The sequence below is a fragment of the Vicia villosa genome, linkage group LG1 (genome assembly GCF_029867415.1).
Source record: "Vicia villosa cultivar HV-30 ecotype Madison, WI linkage group LG1, Vvil1.0, whole genome shotgun sequence".
NCBI lineage: Eukaryota > Viridiplantae > Streptophyta > Magnoliopsida > Fabales > Fabaceae > Vicia > Vicia villosa.
The window spans coordinates 39,397,411-39,417,853 of record NC_081180.1 but is presented as its reverse complement, the minus strand read 5'-3'; the positions used below and the strand labels follow the sequence as shown (position 1 = coordinate 39,417,853).

General features: G+C 34.6%; 2 protein-coding genes across 3 annotated transcripts; one reads left to right on the top strand and one right to left on the bottom strand.

The window, feature by feature from the left end:
* The first annotated feature begins 3,594 nt into the window (after positions 1-3,594).
* LOC131634820 (uncharacterized) lies at positions 3,595-4,822 on the top strand. The gene is made up of 3 exons (XM_058905447.1): positions 3,595-4,119; positions 4,196-4,361; positions 4,690-4,822. The coding sequence occupies exons 1-3, from the start codon at positions 3,664-3,666 to the stop codon at positions 4,710-4,712; spliced, it is 645 nt and encodes a 214-aa protein (XP_058761430.1). The 5' UTR covers positions 3,595-3,663; the 3' UTR covers positions 4,713-4,822.
* An 88-nt stretch (positions 4,823-4,910) lies between these two features.
* Positions 4,911-9,119, bottom strand: LOC131634803 (respiratory burst oxidase homolog protein A-like). Of its 2 annotated transcripts, none has more exons than XM_058905429.1 (14): positions 8,714-9,119; positions 8,138-8,300; positions 8,000-8,048; positions 7,793-7,906; positions 7,287-7,697; positions 6,752-7,138; positions 6,549-6,644; positions 6,321-6,436; positions 6,122-6,224; positions 5,853-6,035; positions 5,598-5,732; positions 5,378-5,506; positions 5,215-5,293; positions 4,911-5,049 (listed from the first exon to the last, which is right to left on the bottom strand). In XM_058905429.1, the coding sequence occupies exons 1-14, from the start codon at positions 9,081-9,083 to the stop codon at positions 4,940-4,942; spliced, it is 2,445 nt and encodes an 814-aa protein (XP_058761412.1). In that variant the 5' UTR covers positions 9,084-9,119; the 3' UTR covers positions 4,911-4,939. The 2 variants fall into 2 exon arrangements, with proteins under 2 accessions (XP_058761412.1, XP_058761419.1); XM_058905436.1 differs by having other exon boundaries at positions 7,287-7,475.
* Positions 9,120-20,443: the final 11,324 nt, after the last annotated feature.

The following is a 20,443-nucleotide window of genomic DNA, read 5'->3' as shown; positions in this document are numbered from 1 at the left end:
TGTAAAAAAATATTTAAACTAAAATGGCTAAAATTGTATGAACTAAATCTATAAATATATATTTTTAATAAAAAATAACATAAAATGATGATTTGGCATATGCAACTTAAGAGATTGAATCATAAAATAATGTTTTTGACATATGCAACTTAAAAGAGTGAATCATAAATATTTTGAGACATTAATAGTGTTTTTTTTTTTCTTTCTTGAAATGAGTCATCCCCAAAATGTCATTTTGATTTGATGGAAAACTTTAGAATTTTACCAAATAACTTCTTATTTTTTGTTCTTTCTATAATATCCAACGTCTTGTGAACCATTTTTTTATGAGAGATAAGACCACATAACAAAGAAATGTGATTCCTTGAGTCATTAAGATATACGCTATAGTACATATGTCCAATCATATGTTATATCATATCGTCGAAAAACAAAAATACAATAAAAAAATAGATGATTTAAGTTTTTATCAATTCCATAAATTTCTAAGCATTTTAAGGATGTGTTATTAATGATCTTAAATCAGTTCAATTTATCTTTATACGAGAAATATTAGAGTTTGACCTAACTCATCCTTATAAAACCGGTTGGTAAGGTGAGGAGTGTCCCTCTATATATATTCTTTGAAAGCTCTATCTCTAGCCAATGCACCCCCTCACGCCCAGCACTCTTTTGGGCTTGGTGCGTGGATATTAATGGTGGGCGGCCCATGGTCCGATCGATAGGCTCTGATACCATATTAGAGTTTGACCTAACTCATCCTTACAAAACCGGTTGGTAAGGTGAGGAGTGTCCCTCTATATATATTCTTTGAAAGCTCTATCTCTAGCCAATGTGGGACTTTAGGATCTTCCTAATACACCCCCTCATTATTAGGAAGATCCTAAAGTCCCACATTGGCTAGAGATAGAGCTTTCAAAGAATATATATAGAGGGACACTCCTCACCTTACCAACCGGTTTTGTAAGGATGAGTTAGGTCAAACTCTAATATGGTATCAGAGCCTATCAATCGGACCATGGGCCGCCCACCATTAATATCCACGCACCAAGCCCAAAAGAGTGCTGGGCGTGAGGGGGTGTATTAGGAAGATCCTAAAGTCCCACATTGGCTAGAGATAGAGCTTTCAAAGAATATATATAGAGGAACACTCCTCACCTTACCAACCGGTTTTGTAAGGATGAGTTAGGTCAAACTCTAATACGAAAGAACTTCCATGCCAACAAAGACACTTTTAAATGAATAAACTCATTCCAAACCCAATTTATAGAGATTTTAAAATCAACATCCAAACTCTAGATAATCATTCAATAAATATTTGTGACATGATATAAGGAAAGTCTCCATAATTATTTGTCTTTTTATATATCCTAAAAAAAAAAAAAAAATCTAACAAAATAAAATGATAATAAAAAATAAGTCTTCCTTTCATGCAAACAGATAATGTCTCTATTTTTGCAACCATCATTCACCGACGTTTCTTTATCTAGAATAATATCTTAGAATCTATTAAATTTAACCTTCAATAATGTTTCATCCAATTATCTAGAATAATATCATAGAGTCTATTAAATTTATCTTTCAATAATGCTTCATCCAACAAAGGATTCTGCTAGGAAAATATACTTTCGTCATTTTCCACCTATAAAAAAGAAACTCTTTAGACCACTTCTCCTTAGACACGGCCACTCATTCTCTAATGAAAGCCAAATCTTTCCATCACTCTAACGACTTTCTCCCACTATATTGCACCTCACTTATCTTACTGTCATACTTACGAACCAAGATCCTAGACCATAATTCATCATTATATGATCTATGCTTCCTACACCATTTGCCGAATACAGAAGGATTGAACCTAAATAACCTCTCCACCCAAACCCCATCATCTCAATCAAGACAAAATTTATCTTAGTGATTCTAGTGTTCTTTGCTTATATTGTCTAAAGTGAGGTCACAATCACAAAATTTGTATTATGTTAAAATCATGAAAAATATGAAACTTTATAGCATTAACCTAAGAGGACTTAAGAAAATTTAGGTACCTAAAGATAAAATTATATACATTACACATATGTTTATCAATCAGATAAAAACAAGAATCTGAAGGGAAATTATAAGCAAATGTAGCGAATAAACAAAAAATGTCTCTTTGGTGGATCCTTGCGAATGATTATCATTAGTGACCAAATGATTACTTCTTGGAGTGATGAACCTTTAAAGTTGATTTCACAAATTGATCACGAGAACTGCATGAATAACATCACATTTACTCAGTCCACACAAACAAAATACCTTCACTCATAGTCATAATGTTACTTAATTTGAATGAAGACTTATAAAGAGAGAGAGTGATGATACAGTTTTAGGTTTAAAAAAACTAGAATTTCTAAAACTAATTTAGTCATTATTTACTTCAACACAAGAATTTTATTTATAGAACCACTTGTGTGGACTACAAGTTGAACAATACCACTTAAGTACATTGTACCTTTTATCAATTTTTTCTTATGTGTGTGATCCTGTAGGTTGTCATAACGTTTACAATTATATTAAATCACATATTTAATATAACAAACAACGAGTGATATCTCACAACACATCATTTCTACCCAAGTGACACAAATTTCATGTGATCTAATGAAACCTTTATGTGATCATTATTATGTGTACAATTACCCATTTTTTCTCATGTCTATGTTGAACACAAGATATAAACCGTATAACCCTTATCCATTTTAATATTGAGCAGTTACGCTCAACAAGCTCTAAGGAACACTAGACTCTAAATCAAGATTCTAAAGACCAGATTATAAAGACCAGATTATAAAGACTCTCTCATACAAACTATGATTAATGTTTTTTATGTCTATGTGATTTTATTTTTAGAGATGCTGCTAGACTATAAATGGAGTATGTTCTATGTCATATGTGTCTCTTGATGATTGTAATACCAACTTATTTTTTACTTAATGGAATAATATTAATATTAAGTTAGAGCTTTGCATAATTCACACTCCAATTTAAGTGGGATGTTACTCTTATTTGTCACATGTTTTAGTATATATATATATATATATATATATATATATATATATATATATATATATATATATATATATATATATATATATATATATATATATATATATATATATATATATATATATTTGATAACGTAAACTCACTTGTTTTTACGAAGGTCTATTTTAGCAACATGCACCTTAAGGTGCATTTAACTATTTTTTAGTTAAAATTTACTAAAACACACTTTTATAAAAACAAATGGATGTATTTTAGCAGGCTCATATGGAATTTGCTAAAATACACCCACTTATTTTTATGAAGGTGTGTCTCTTAGCAACATGCACCTTAAGTTGCATTTAATTATTTTTTAGTTAATACTTACTAAAATGGACTTTTATAAAAATAAATTGTTCTAATTCCAATTTCATCAATAATGAGAATTTATTCTCCATTGTTTTTCTTTTGGATACTAAGATTCTAAGAATAATTTTTCTTTTTTTTATTTTCATAATCTAAATATAATTTCTTTTAAAGAATAAAATAAAAATCTTTGAAACTTATCTCATTTCTCAATATTCCTACCTTATGTTTTGCTGAAAATGGCTACTCTTTATCATTGCTCGTTTTTTCTCCACGATGAACCTAAACTTACAAACCCACCCTCCAATCCAAACCAGAATTCATCATCTTCCTCTTTCACCACAAAACAACAGATTCAAATGCATTACTGCAAAAGCCACCAACGAATCAATTCCACTGCCAACCATGTCCGAAATTCTAGAATCATCAAAATCACAAAAACTCGACCTTCACCTCCAAACTCTAGGACCCTTTTTCAGAATCACAGCAAAGAGTTTGATAACAGATAGAGAGCTTGGAAAAGCTGAGGGCTTGATAAGAATATGGTTTGGAAGAGGTAGTATTCTTCACTTGGACTCTATTAAACTTCAAAGAGAAACACTTGGTATGGAAAAATCAATCTTTGGACTTGGTTTGTATATTGGTGCTGTTGCTATTCGACATGGATATGATTCTGGTTGCAAAACTGCTCAGTTACTTGCTATCAATGATTCTGATCTTTACCATTCTAAGGTTATCCATCCCTAACTTCACTATTTTGTTTACTATCTGCTATATAGAATTTGATGTTTTTTTATTGTAAAAACAGTTGATTAGGTTTTACACAAGACTTGGGTTTAAACCTGTTTATGAAGTTACTGGCTCATCTATTGGGGATCTAACACACATGCTTGTTTGGGGAGGAGTTGGTACTCGCATGGATGCTAGTGTTGAAGAACTTATGATCAAATGGTGTAAAAGATTTAAAAAGACAAGTGAGTTATACCATTTCTCATACATGTTGCCGGAGTGTTTGTGAGTGCGCAGTTAAACTGTGGCTAAATAGAATCTCATAAAATATTAGTGCAGTTATCCTACATAGAGCTTTCAAAAATTTGAGACGGTATTGCATATTGCATAATATGAATAATGCATTTGGCTGTAAAATGTGTGCATTTCAGTGATTATATAGCATACAAATGAATACATTATACATGTGTAGATATATCTTCTTTCAAAGGATATTCATGATTATTAACTATATAGTAACATTTATTCACCATTTGTATTTATTTTTGACAGTATGATTTGCTGCTTATTCAGGTGTACGTGAAATACCAAACTAGCCCACTATGATTCTCAAAATTACAGTTACAATGAGGAATGAGAAGGGCTATTATTGATGTATAGTTGTATATTCTTTCATTTATCTATTGCCAAACTGCGGTCTGCAGATATGTATATTTACAGATTCTCTGGCAAAACAGAAGGTAACTGGTAAAGATTTTGAAGGTAACTATGCTTTTCTGATTGAGAAATTGATGGTATAGATGTGATTCTTTCGTAAGCAAGTTTAGTAATTTTCCTTGTGGAAAACAAATCTAGTTGTGGTTTTGGTGGAAAATTTGGTGCACAGATTCTTCAATTCTGTTGCTAGGTTAGATGGTCCACAATAAAAAACTCCTGCACAAGAAAGTTCACATTCTTAGTTATCTTAGAAGAAAACATTTAACTCAAAACTGAGGGGTTAGACGAAGCTTTAACATATAACACAGAAATATGAGAGAGTATACTTAGTCACGAGTTTTGGTTATAAAACAATCCTAAATTACGAGATGTTTTTCTCACCAATTTTAGCTCCTACATGCTTGCGAGCCAATCTGGAAAATATGTTGAACCAATTCGGTCGAGCAAAATGTGTATGTATCTGAAAATTCCAACAAAATCACGATATACTTTCATAATTTGGTTACACGTATAATGCTCAAAGTTAAGGATAAGATGCACTTACAGGAGTCCTAGAAACTATGTCGATGCCATTCTTGGCATGGTTTAATGCCTGAATGACACTTAGTAAAGCCGAACGAACATCTCCCTCAGGATATACACTGGTCAGGAAGTTATGCATCTCCACAACCGACTTAAAAATATTACAAGAAAACTATAATGGTCAGAAAATGCTTGAGGATCTTAATTACATATTTAAGATAAGTTGCAGTATGCATACATACCTTTTGTTTGGTTGAACCTGCAATTTCCTTGATTACATCTCTAAACCAATCAAAGGAGTTTTGTTCTCTTGTAACCCAATATAAGTAAGCTTTTGATGGTGAACCCTTTGTTAAGCTGCATTCTCTGAGACCACTCTATTTTCAAATGTCCAAATGTGTCATTTGTTTCATAGAATAGAAGCAGAGAAATTGAATTTTAGGGAAGGCACTATCACACACACATTTAAGAAAAAAATAGTAACAAAAGAAGTTTACATGATCATTTTGTGACGTCTGGACACCATTAGCAACATCTTTGAGGATGCTAATGAAAGGCGTGGCTCCAATGCCAAGTCCAATAAGTACCAGAATGTCATACTTTACATGGTCTTGAGAAGCAGAACCATAAGGGCCGTCTATGTACAGTTTTGGACCCCCTTGTAACCCGGACAACACTGCCTGCAGAATATTGCACTAACAAATTTGAGACTGCAGAATCTTGAAAAGTATATACTTCTGCATTTTAGAAAAAATGTCATCTTTACCTCTTGGAATAGAGCATATATTTGGTAGCTCCAGTCACCGAGAGTTCTAATGTGCACACTGAGGTACTCATCTTGTGGTCCTGATGTCAAGGAAAATGGGTGCCTGAAAATTTAGCCAAAAGAAATTAAAAAATACTGCAAGAATGCCTTAGACTGATATTAGATGAAAATGGTGAAATGTTGAGTGTTGAATGAATACCATTGAAAGGGCGAAATTTGGGGGCACTGGATGAATATATACATGCCACTTCTGTACTTAAAACCGTCTGGTTTTTGCATTTTGAGGTGCAGAACTTTTCCTGGATAGAGACTAGCCTGCATGGAAAATCAAAGAAAGAAATCGGTAAATATTTGATCATATGAAACAGAAAAGTTAAACCTGAAGATTTTATGCATATTTTGAAGATAAAGAAAGTTGATCAAATACCTTCATAATATCAACTTCATAAGATCCTGATCTAATGGCTCGAAAGATCCTCTCTCCGGCATACAGTAAAACTGGAAAAGCAATGTACATCCATGTCTGCATATAACAACCACCTAATATTAGTAACATATATAATCATTACATTCTTCTGATTTCGATCAAGAAAGTAGTAACATTATAGTAACTAGAATGGAGAGGCATACCGTTTTCTCGATCCACTTGTCGGTTAAGAACAAGAACATGGAGTGAACAATGAGCAATACATAGACAACAACAAACAGATGGTGAGAATACCAAAAGGTGTTATATCCAGTGACCCTTCTGAGGGACAATGGCAACACAGGCGACCGACGCCTTGGCCACTTTGTTGCAAGCGAAAACGCAATGGCCATTAACACCACCATGCCAATCCCACTTGCCACCTCTGTTGTGGCCAAAATTTCCATGTAGGTAGGTTGGTGGTAGCCAAATCCTGCCGCTATTGTTTGCCGGAAAATTGATTTGTCTGAATCACTAATTCTTGGGAAATCACAGGTAAGATGTGTCCCACCATGCAATATCACACCCACCACTATCCCTCCTGCAATAAGCTGCATATATATTCCAGAAACAAACTATCATATACTAATAATCACTGTTAAACAAACTATCATATACTAATAATCACTGTTAAACTATCTCAGTTGGTAGCTCTGTAGAGATATCAGATATCAGATGCAGAGTGAAAAACACTCTTACCTTATGAAAGTTAATGTTGTCATTAAAAGGAACAACATAGTTAAGACGACGATCCTTTCTTAACCAAGTGATTGTATTTCTACAAACAGGAAGAAGAACAAGAGCCATATTGAACTTCAATGTCTCAGCAGCACCCTTAGCAGTTGGAAGACAATAACCCATCACTTCAAAACCTGATCTTCTACGATACTGTTCAAATTTCCAAACAAACAAACCTAAACAACCTATCAACCAAACCATAACAACCCAACAACGTCTCCAATATGTTCTAAACAACACTTCTGTTTTAGACATTCTTTCTTGTTCTTCTTCATAATCATCACTCTCCTCTTGTATAATTTCTTTTAATTTCATTACTGGAGAATGTTCCTTTAATAAACTTGACTTCAATACACTCTCCATTTCACTTATCTACACATTTATATGTCACCAATAATAATTATTACATTATATTATTTTTTTCATTAATCATTATTAATAATTAATTAATAATTAATTAGTACTACCTCAATGTAGCCTTTGTTTTTCTTATCCACAGATTCCATTATCAAACCTGCATAATCTTCTGCTTCATCACGTGTCACCGATAGCTTATTTATAGAAGCGGTTAATAATATTGTCTGCATAATATCATCAATTAGTATAACTTAATTAATGTTTATTAATTCATTAAATAAAATAAAATAAAATAAAATAAAAAAATAAATAAAAACCTGTTTTATATCTGTCTCAGTAATTCTTCCATCCATGTTTCTGTTACACCTAAAGTCAACAAAAACAAAGACAAAAATTACAAAATTATAAAAATTAATTAACCGGAGTTTATTTAATATAGATGTTTTTTTTTTTACATGTCAAAGAACATTCGCATTCTTGAGTTAAAAGAATCCTCATTCATCCGTAACCAAAAACTATGCAATTCAGTTTTTGTGATATCTGATTTCCAATCCTGGCATCCTCTTAGTGCCCTTAGCAATTCTCTAGCCAATTCTGGTGATGATTGCATTCCTATGCCTATAAATTAATAATTGAAAAAAAATAAGATTAAATTAATCAGGTAGGTATATAGTAGATAAGAAAAATTGTTGATTAATTAATTAACATTAACATTACTCATAATTGAAATAAAGTAAAGTATATGAAAAAAAATGAATAATACAAGTTGTCTTATATAGTGGCAACTTAGTGTATGCATAGAACATGGGTAAGGTGGCTAATTAAGTGCTTTATTGATTCTTAGCGGTGCCACAAGGCAAATAGAAAAGACATGAAATTGACTTATCAACGACACCGTTTTTGGCTATCATAATCGTCATGAATTATTATTATGATCATTGAAACAGTTTTGAGATGATAATAATTAATGTTATGAGTATGAATTAAATTAAATGTTTGACTTAATTAATTTCATGTATTGTCACACTCACCAATGCAAAACCCGAATTCGGGCCATGACATTACCGGTTCAGGGGAGTTTCCGGTCCAAGCGACTTGGTCGAACCGGTTTTCTACATCCTTCCATTTCAGTATTCCGCCGTGGCCGAAAATATCATTGAAGAATCTCATTCCCATGGTTTCAATAGCTTCATTTTGTGCCACGTGGTGGTGGTGTGAAGCCTTGAACCCGGTTCGAACCGGAGTGAATGAATGGATAGCATTTTGAGCAGGGTATGGAGAAGTAGAAGAAGAAGTATTAGAAGAATAAGAAGAAGAAGAATAAGATAATGATGAAGATGAAGGTGATGATTTGAAGAGAGCTAAGAGAGAAGTTTTGGATTTCACATGTTCTTCATCCATTTGATGAGTTTTGAAGAATGAAGGTTTTATGATTAAGTTATGTAATGTAATGGTGAAATGAAATTTCTTCCATAAAAAGAAAGTGATAATATAATTTTATTTTTATTAAATAGTAGCTTAGAGATAATAATTGAATAATTGATTTAAAGTTTGACCCTAAAAGCAGTTAGATGTTAGCTGGAGTTTGCAAAATGGATTAGTTTAAAATTGTATAGTAATAGAAGAAAATGGGCATTTTCTTCCCATTCTTTTCATGAGAGTATAATTAATTTATTTTGGAATTGAGTGGTTGAGTAAGAATAGATGAAATACAAGTTTAATGTATTATTTGTATGGTTTGGTGGGAGGGTGTGGAATATGCTGTATAGTTAAATGAAGCTAAGTAGTAGAAGTTTTGGTGGATGTTAGTCAAATTAAGTGAGGGTGGGTGTAAGTTTAACAAATCCACGGCAATGAAAAGTCTGTGACATGTTACATGTGTGAGTGTTTTTTGTGTGTGTTGTTTGGTTGATCTGTTACGGAAAAAGGTATTTCCTCTGGTCATAATTATAAACAAATATTTTTTTTAGGTTTATTGAATAATGAATGTATGCGGTGATATATATTTATTACTCAATAATTCTAAATAAGAATTTTTGCTTATAATTATGGCCGAAGAAAGTATGAGTATTAAGAAGCAAAGTTAAAAATTCATTTTTCTAAGTGCTATATCAAAAACAGGTAAGAATGTGTGAAATTATTCTTTGTATATGCAATTTTGAGGCACCAGTCGACATAGTGATATGTATTATTTTGGGTAAGAAAGAAAAACTCATTACTCATATGTCACTATCACTATGTGTGATGGCTTTTTGTGTATAATTTGGCTTAGATTGAGTCATCGAATAACATGCATATTATGTATGAAGCAAATATCTATTCAAAAGTAAGTGCTAAGTACTAGTTTATATTGAGAGTTTGATAAAAATAAAATTTATATAAAAATAAAAAGGGAACAGACATATAGAAATAAAAGACAAACATGATAGACTCATATTGTATTCATTATTGTAAAAAGATGTGAGCCATTTATTTGATGGGATAGGCTATTCTCAATATTGTAGCATAATTGTTTATTGAAATAAATGTTTATATATATATATATATATATATATATATATATATATATATATATATATATATATATATATATATATATATATATATATATATATATATATATATATAAAGTTATAAACTAAAGTTTTAAAATAGAAGTGAATGAGTTCTGTTGGTAGACTCTTTAAAAGAAAAAAACGGTGCTCCTTCTAAAGTAAATGTCTGCATTTGTAATGTGAGAGATTCCTGTAAAACTATGAATGAGCCTATGACTACTACCAGTACCACCGCTACGCATTTTCAACACAATTTTTCAAGAGAGTGTTTTGTGAGAGTATTTTCTACTACCACATGCGCTACCTTGTTTTATTGAGGAATGTTACTTAACGAAAAAATACATCAACGAAATTGCTTGCAAATTGGGGCATAAAAATAATTTTAAAATATAAAATAGCTACGACAATATTGTTTTTTTTTTAGCATGTGATATATACGTACTATCTTGATACACGTTCTTCACAATTTTTTTTTTTAATTTTGTTTTTATATATTTTTTACACACCTTTTAGAAAGTAAATCTTTGAACTTAAAGAGCAAAGAGACAGCTCAAGCCAGAGACGTGTGAGTTTAAAAATCAATATATTATAGGCAGCTCATAAGACTTACGCATCAAGATCAAATCGCAAACATTGAAGAAAGGCACGAGAAACAAGTGTAACATTGCTGATGCACGAAACATGTAATTTCAACATCGTTCAAGTGCAAAGCACATAATTTTGACCTCCTGCTAAGTTCTTATAGTTAGATCTAATCGCACAGTGATTTATGCAAAATGTCGGATTAAGCGGAAGCAATTCTAACCGCTTAAACTTTATAAATTTATGTATGCGTTAAATTTAGGTATTTTATTCACTCTCACACTCAAACTACTTCTCACTCTTTCAATCATTTGGGCATTGGAGTGTTAATCTTATAAATCTATTTCGCTCTGCCGCATTGAAAGCACACTCCAACGCTTATGAATCTCATTTCACTCCGTCATCAATTATTCTGGTTCATGAATGAAACAATGGCGTCGTTTGAGAGAATCTAACATCTAACTCCCGTAAAATTCCACGAGAAACCACCGTTTCTTCACCGCGATTCGCGAAACATCCAATCTTTGTCTTGTTCGAATCATCGATCAAGCTCGTGAAACAATGGCAACATCGAAAGCTACTCGACCGGCCGATCAATGCAATGCCGCCGCTATAGTCATTGCAACAATCAATATTCCTGATCTCGAAAGGGAGACTCCAGTTCCTCCTACGGTAGAGGATGATCCTGTCTAGATGACTTATCATTCTACTAAAAATCCAGTCCCTCTGGCAATCAACCAAGGTTCCAAGTCCTTCCGATTTTCCAGTCTTTTTCAACACCAACTTCAAGGGCAAACTTTGAAGCAACCTTCTTCGCAACCGTTGATTTTTGGATAAGAGATGCTTCAAAGCCTCCAAACAGCTGCAAGCCAAACTCGATATGCATGGGGATATCGATTTTCTTAACATTGTCTATAACATGGAGCAACAACAGAGTTCACACTTTTTAGCAGAAATAACACTTTGAATCGGAAAAAAATTACATTATGCTCCTCATATGGAACATTATGTACGCAAGGCTGCCTCACAAAATGATCAAGGAGTTGAGTAAAAACTGATTCTTATTGACACCATTTTTTCATGTAAAACGGTCCTTAGATCCTCGGACCACAACCTACGTCAAAAGCATCATACCCCACCATGTGATTCCAAGGGAAAAGGAGACATTCAGACTCCACCAAAGAATCATCATCCCCACTGCACCCTGTCATACTACTTTTTAAGAGATGAAAGACACAATATCAAGGCTCGAGCTCCCCAAAGGAATAGGAACATGTTACCGAAGCGCATCATTGATAGTAACATCCCTAAATCTCTCGAGAAACCTCCCAAGTTGGAGAACTACGATGGCTCAGGAGATCTAGACGAGCATATCAAGCATGTGTGGGGATTTATGGGGTTTTTTAAAAAAATTGATCCTCTAAGCGGAACAATCTCGATAAACGGACTTTGATTAAATTATTAATCACAAATAAATATCAAAGTTCTGATTATCGGAATACCTTTTGAAGCATGATTTAACTTTGATTAGGAACGTAGAAAATATCATCATTTATACGAAGTCCATGCAAGTACAAAGGGGAACGTGATGCTAACTGTTTTTTTCGAGAATGGCGATAATTAAGATTAGTAGAGTTTCTAAAACTATAATACTCTTATTTTGCAATTTTTCAAAATAAATCCAATCTTAAATATATTTAATTAAACTCTTTTAATTAAATAAAAATTAATTAAATTAAATCATATTTAATTTAATTAATTGTCAATTCTTATTTATTTAATTAAAATATATTTAATCAAATAAATTATATATGTGTTAATGTATTAAATAATTTAAATACTAGGATTAATGAACTTTTTGGTCCCTCTAAATATTCCAGATTTCGTTTTTAGTCCCTCTAAATATTTCCTTCAAAGAATGGTCCCTCTAAAATTTTTCATCCACGCTTTTGATCCCTCATGCTAACTTCCGTTAATAAAGCAGATGTGAGACTGTTACACGACAATGCCAGCATGACAAAGATGCTGACATGGATGCCACATGGCACTCTGTCTCCATTTTATTATTTTTATATAAATTTTATTTATCGCGACATATATTCTGTCACAAAATCCGTCGCTAACATGGACATCATATAAAACCCCAGAATTTGTAGCTAAACCATAACTAATTCCTAGCTAATTCAAACTCATCATTCTTATGACCTAGAATTCATTTTTTTAATGATTTTTTTTCAAGAAAGTTAATCACATTATAAGGATGCCTCTCATAAAAATTTATTTTTACTTCAGATGAATTAAATATGAATTATTTTACAAGTCAATTTTCTATAAAACGGAAACAAGAAAAATGTTATCATATGATTGATTTTTAAGCTATTATTTTGTAGGGAGTTATATCATAACATATATAAAATATCTCCAAACTTTAATTGCATTACGAATAAGTCTCAATTTATTTCGATTTTTTAATCAAAACACATATATGTGTTTTGATCATAAAATCAAAATAAATCGAGACTTATTCTAAATGCCATTAAACTTTCCAGATAATTTTTATGTGTTATCATCTAATTCCTTAAAAAATATTAGTCTAAAAATCAATCATATGCTAATATTTTCTTTGTTTTCGTTTTAAAGAAAATCGACACGTAATTTTTTATTTATTTAATTCATCTCAAGTAAAAAATAAATAAATTTTTGTGAGAGATATCCTTATAATGTGATTAACGTTATTGCAAAAAATCATGAAAAAAATAAAGTTCAAGTCATAAGATTGATGTGTTTGAATTATTTAGGAAATAGCTACATATTAGCAGGGACCATTCTTTGAAGGAAATATTTAAAGGGACCAAAAACGAAATCTGAAATATTTAGAGGGACCAAAAAATTCATTAACCCTAAATACTATTACACATAATTAAATTAAATATTATTTAATGTAATCATTCATTTCACTATCAATACTTTATGCGTGTGATCATATAGATTCTCGTAATATTGACAATAATAGTTAATCTAGTGTTTAGTATTATAATTAGTGAGTCAATATCTAGCAACACATTATTGTTATTTAAGTTATGAGAGTGTCATGTGATATGACATAACCTTTATATGATTATAATAATATGTATACATTTTTTTTGTCCTTATATCTATATTAAACACAATGCATAAAATGTCACCCTTTTATAGTATAATATTATATTTCTTGATCTCAGAGTATATTTGATAACAACAAATAAACTTAATATCCCATATTGACTTATTTGAGCACGGTCGTGCATTTTTACATTCATACTTAATAAAAAAGGCCCATAGATATTACTCCTGTGTATGTAGGAGAGGTAAATCCTGTCTAGGTCACTCATGTCCATCAACATGAGTTGTAGAGTATCCATCAACCATCTTTATGGTCATCCTGTAATAAACAACGTTTGATTGAGGTACTAAAGTATTCGACTCCACATCTAGATTCTATAGTGATTTTATGACGCTTATATAACTAACTATGTAGTATTTTTTTGGTCGGTTAATCTAGTATAAATATTACTCCTAATATTTATACCTATGTGTAGATTTGCTATCACTTATCCATGACCTGCAAGATACAGTCACCAGTCTGCTCACATAATAGTCTTTACACATGATTGTTGTCATATATGATGGTAAAGCTTGGCCACAGATACTCTAAGAATAGTGTTCTTATATTTAATGATGTCTTATGATTAAGTCACACTTAATGTGTCAATAAATAAACTAATTATTCTAAGGATTATATTGTGTCATATAGAAATAGCACAATAAATACAATGCCTCAAAAGTGTGTGTGCGCGCGTGTTCGCAAGTATGCGCGCGTGTCTATATTAACAAACAACATATATCAAAGTCCTGATACAAAAGAAAACACAATCTATATTTATTGAATATTAGGGATTATTCCAAACTCTCTCACTAGCACTAGAGTCAATCATATATTAACTTAATATTTATTTACTTAGTGTGTACATCAAGCATCATCTAAGCAAGATATTTTATTAGGGTATAGGAAATTCTTTCCTATGTTGGTACTTTACACCTCTTCCATTTTCAACTTTTGATCTTTTATCGAAAGGAGATTGAAGTTTTAAAATATACATATATGGATTGCAAGCGAGATCTAGTTTCTTGTATTTGCAAGATTAACTCATTATCATCATAAATAAGATCAATGAGATCTGTAATACAAGAAACACAACTTTAGTTTGCTCAATTATGAGCAAAACGATCCAAATCATATATTTGACCTTTGTACTAGAAACGACAATTGTTTGAAACATTTTTCAACTTACACAATTGACATATAAGCATAATATTTATTTTAGACTGTGATATGGATATATTGTTTATCGATTTAGAATAACATCAATGTAACTTCTTTCCAATGATTCTTCCAAGATTCTCGTAAGAAATGAGTATCATGTCCTTTTAAGGTATTCATGGACCTTCTTTATACTGATATAGTGATAAACACTTTTATCAACTTTGGCACTTAGTGTTTATTCTTCTATCATATGGTTCAACAAGTACAGTATGTATCATGGTGTACATGATTGATCTAATTACCTAAGCATATGGGTGCTTTTCATGTACCATTCTTCTAATCGAATGAGATAAGCTATTCTCCATTAGACAAAATATTATGTGATGTGTGAAACAATCTTAATTTCAGATCATGCATATTAAGTGTCTCAACCCTGGGTCAATATATGCACCTAGGCTTAGGCCAAGGTGCATTAACAATCTATCTCTATAGATTTGGATTCCTTACCTTTCAGGAAACATCACCTAAGCATTTCATCAAAATCATTTCCTCAACACTTTCCTACATTTACGGTGTAGAGAACTTATTTTGTTGATTAGTATGTTGCCTACATACTATACTAGATTAATTCAAATACTCCCACCGACATCCCTGTGCGCACAATGTAACACCCCATATTTTTCCATTATAATTTAATTGAAATATAAATTAATTATTTGGAATTAATTAATTATTCGATGAATTATTGGAGAATTGTAAATAATAAAATTGGGCTTGTGTTGTGATTAGTAGAAAATGGGGTGCTAAGTGTGCGGGGCTCGCTAATCATATTTCTACTTTTCATAAAATAGAGAAATTTGTGAAAAAAGGGAATTAGAAGCAAAAAGAGTCAAAGTGGGAGAACAGAGAAGATACGTGAAAGAGGAGCAGAAGAGGAAGAGAACCTTCAAGATATTCAAGCTATAAGGTAAGGGGGAACTCTTAGGGTTAGTGATTACTGTAACACCCGTATAATTTTAATATTAATTTAATTTGGAATATTGAATTAATAAGAAAATTTCTTTAGCCACCTCCCTATGGGGGTCACCCCCAGCGAAAATCCGAAAATACCCCTGCTTCGGAAATGAACTTCCGAAGCGCTTTTTTTTTTTTAAAAATTTCATAATTCGGAAGTGCATCTCCGAAAACACCTCATGGGGGGTGTCTTCGGAGAGGAACTTCCGAAAACACCTCATGGGTGAATTCGGAAGTTCATTTCCGAATTATGCAGAAACTGTGTTTTTTTTTATGTTTTTTCTTAAACAGTCTCGCATTTTAATTAAACGCAAACGCCAAATAAAATAAGCGACATATAAACAGAAAATACCAATACGATAAATAAAATCCAAATAATATATACAAGCCGAACCAAATAGTAATAGTGTGCGCAATATACAATCCGAAAACAAAAAATAAATAAACCCGACCACCCGACCACTACTGGGTGTGCCTAACCCTCTCACCCTGAGCCCTCCTCTGCCGCCTGTACCCTGCCGCACGGCCCGCATCAGTGACGATCGCCTCCATCACGGCGACTGCATCTGGACCGCCCTGAAGAACGACACCCCGATCCAAGGCGTCCCGCCCAAGCATCTCTATCCGCTGGCAGATCGGCAGGAGATCAATGGCGTGGTCATCCTCGGCCTGCTGGTTCTCCAGGATCTCCTCATGTGCTGGCCTAGGAGCGCCGGGTCTCAGTAGAGGATGGGACACCCGGTAGAACCATGTGACGTACCCCTCCTCACTGTGCCAGTCCTGTGTGACCCGAGTGAGACGGTACTTCTGCGGTACCACATGATGCTGCCAGTCCTCCCATATGGCAGTGAGCTGCACGGGTCACTGTGTCGGGAGCTGCCTCAAAGGGTGACCTGGGTATCCGCTGCACGAATCCGAATTGACACATGCACCGCTCAGGGAGATACCGGACCATGATGCCGGTCCCGCATGCCAACCAGCCTGAATATAGAGCAATGCCATCAAAGGGGACAATCTGAGCGTATTCGACGAACGGCCTCCAGGTGACGTCGTCGTGCATCGTGCGGTCCAGGTACAAACGGTATGGTCCCACCGCATCGTTCCCCCTCTGGAGAGCGTATCTGGCGGCCCTGGGCATGGCGTCAACGTACGCAGGATCGATGTGAAAGACGTGGATGCGGGAGAAGTAGGAAATGATCCAACTCTGAAACACAAACACGATAATGTATTAAAAATAAATACGAAACATAAATAAATAAATAAATAAATACAATAATGTGTTAAAATAAAACGTACCGTAAGTAGTGTGCAGGATCCGACCAATTGCCTCGTCCTCTAGTTGGAGGCCTCATTCAGCTTCTGGTAGAGGTATGACAGAGTAGCTGCCCCCCAGTTCCACTGGTGAACGGTATCAAGGTCCATGAAGTAGCGGAGGTAGGTCACGTCGACGTACCTGGCACTCTTGTCCACAAAGCATGCAGCGCCTACCACATGCATGTACCAGCATCGGAGAGCGCAGTCGCGGTGGTACTCTGTGAACAGCTGGTTACCCTCATCCTCAGCATCGGCAGCCGCGTCTAGATGGTGGTCAAAATAAGTGCTCAGTGTGGTGAACCGGACATGAGGCCTAGAAGTCGTGGTGCACTCATAGTGAGCAACCTCGTGCTCCATGCCCAAATAGAGCATCATCCACTCAATGGCCTCCACCCTCTGGATCTTGGAGTGGGTCAACAGCGGCCCCCTAATCGGCAGGTGGAGAAGACACTGCACATCGTGCAAACTGATCGTCATCTCCCCAACCGGCAAGTGGAAAGAGGACGTCTCCTTGTGTCAGCGCTCCACAAATGCCCCCTGCATGCCGGTGCTGATGGTGGTGTACCCCGTCATGCAGAGCCCGCTGAGCCCTGAACCTCGCACATGGTCGTTAAACCACTCAGCTGCTGGTTTAAATAGACTGAAAATCTTGCGGGCGTGGTTCACCATTTTCAGCGGCTCTCTCTCCTGTTACAAAAAAAACAAATAAGCGACATATATTAAATAAGCGACATATATTAAATAAGCGACAAATAAACGGTTAAATTATAAAAAATGGTGACAAATAAACGGTTAAATTAAAAAAAATACCTCTCCCTCCCAGATCCGCCGAGCGACGTGATCGTGGTAGTGAATCAGCACAGAAGTGTCAAAGGGCCCTCCCGGATAGCCGTCCTCCTGCTCATCTTCCTCCCTGGCTGGAGGGTCAACATCCGGTACCCCCTCCGGCTCGTGGTAAGTCATTGCCGCCACCTCCTCCTCCTCCTCCTCCTCTCGCTGGCGGGAAGAAGATGCCCGAGCCAGCCGACTCCTAGATCCTGAACCAGATGTACCCTCTCCCACGTCCTCGGGTACTCGCACACGGCGTCCCCGGCCCCGCCCCTGTCCCTGTGTCGACGCCAGCTGCGCCGCCGCCCGCTCGCGTCTAGCCGACGCAGTCTGGGTCTCCCTACCCTGTCTGATGCGTGCTGGTTGGTTGCCTGACATGTTCCTGTAAACAATCGAAATCGATTAATATGCGAGACAAAATAAAAAACAAAAAAAAATGCACTTCTGATACAGTTCGGAAGTTCATTTCCGAAAACTGGGATGGAGGTGTTTTCGGAAATGAACTTCCGAAACACCCCTGCGCAGAGCTTCAAATCAACCTCCAATGGCAGACCCCAAAAACCTAAACCAAAACCATTTTTATGCCTACTAAACATCCTAATATCAGTACTAACCTATCTTAATGTGATTTTTTCAGTTTCTAAACACCCTAATATAGTTTAATCAAATAGATCTAAAACTTGAAAAAACAATGATAAACTTACCAATTAGTGTTTGATGATGAGTTTGGTTGAGTTTGGAAGAAGAGTTTGGCTACTTCACACTTGCCAGATTTTTTGCAGAGATTTCTCCTTTGAAAGTGTTTGATGATGATTAGGGTAAATGATTAGGGGGAGGGGGGCTGTTTTGCTTAATCTGCAAAACGCGCATTATTTCGGAAGTTCATTTCTGAAATGCTGTTTTCGGAAATGAACTTCCGAAACAAGACAATTTTTTCAAAAAAAAAGGCGTTTTCGGAGATGCATCTCCGAAAACACCTTTTTCTTGCATTTCGGAAATGAACTTCCGAAGTCAGGGGTAGTTTGGGTTTTTCACCAGGGGTGGGCTAGAGAGTTGGGAGGTTGGCAAAGAAATTCTCATTAATAATTAGAATTATTAAGGATTTTGTGAAAATAATGGTTTATGGCATTTGGGCCATGTGAGAAATAGTAAAAGAGGGGGTATGATATAGGAAGGCCCTTTACTAATTTTATTATTATTTTCATAAAATAATTAGAATTGGGAAGGAAAGAATAGAACGTGAAAATAGAAGAGTTGGAACACGAAGAACGTGAAAGAGGAACAAAGAGGAAGAGACCAAAGATCAAGAATTTGGCTAAGGTAAGGGGGGACTCTTCCAATTATCATCTCTTATTGTGATTATAGATGAATAGTGTGTGAATAGTTGTGTTGTTGAGTCAATTATGTTTGTATGTCAGAGTTAGGTTTTGGGTCCTAAGAATTGGTTTAGATTTTGGGATTTTGATGTGTAGATTGATAGGTGATGATAGATTAATCTGTATTGAATGAATCCTGTGAATGAAAACGTAGAATTGGACTGTTTTAGACTCAAAATCGTGAACTGGTATGAGTAGAAACGAGTGAGAATTGGACTGTTACGTAAATTGCAGAATTCTGGGCATTTTCTGGTTTTTCGCGTATGGAACAGTGTCATACGCGTATGGGATGGAGTCATACGCGTATGAGGGACATTCCCCAAGGGCTATACGCGTATGATACGCAGCTGCCCTGTCCCAAAATACACTGTATTGGCTATTTGCGTATGAGGATGCTCATACGCGTATGTGAATTTTTCAGGAGGAAATTGATTCTGGTGATACGCGTATGGCAGGATTGATACGCGTATGAGGTTGTTTTTAGGCCATTTTTGCTCTGATGAAATTCGTATGGTACGCGTATGAGGGATGGTGATACGCGTATGGACGCGTATGTACTTGATGATATGCGTATGGCTTCTGTATGTGAAAATTTCTGTTTTGTGATTTTTCTGGAAAGTTCTATGATGCGTAACTTTCGATCTGTAGGCCTGTTTTGTGTACTGTTTGAGAATGAGTAGACCTTGTGATGTGATTTTATGGTTTACTGATAATTGATTGTAATGAATGATGTTAATGTATATATGAACATGCTTAATAATGATGATGATGATGATGATGAAATGAGTA

Excerpts from the sequence above, each read along its gene's own strand:
- LOC131634820 (XM_058905447.1), top strand. The coding sequence starts at position 3,664 with ATGAACCTAAACTTACAAACCCACCCTCCAATCCAAACCAGAATTCAT. Across the intron at positions 4,120-4,195 it reads CTGATCTTTACCATTCTAAG|TTGATTAGGTTTTACACAAG; the intron begins GTTATCCATCCC and ends TTGTAAAAACAG. Across the intron at positions 4,362-4,689 it reads TAAAAGATTTAAAAAGACAA|GTGTACGTGAAATACCAAAC; the intron begins GTGAGTTATACC and ends CTGCTTATTCAG.
- LOC131634803 (XM_058905429.1), bottom strand. The coding sequence starts at position 9,083 with ATGGATGAAGAACATGTGAAATCCAAAACTTCTCTCTTAGCTCTCTTC. Across the intron at positions 6,645-6,751 it reads ACAAGTGGATCGAGAAAACG|ACATGGATGTACATTGCTTT; the intron begins GTATGCCTCTCC and ends TGTTATATGCAG. Across the intron at positions 5,294-5,377 it reads ACATAGTTTCTAGGACTCCT|ATACATACACATTTTGCTCG; the intron begins GTAAGTGCATCT and ends TGGAATTTTCAG.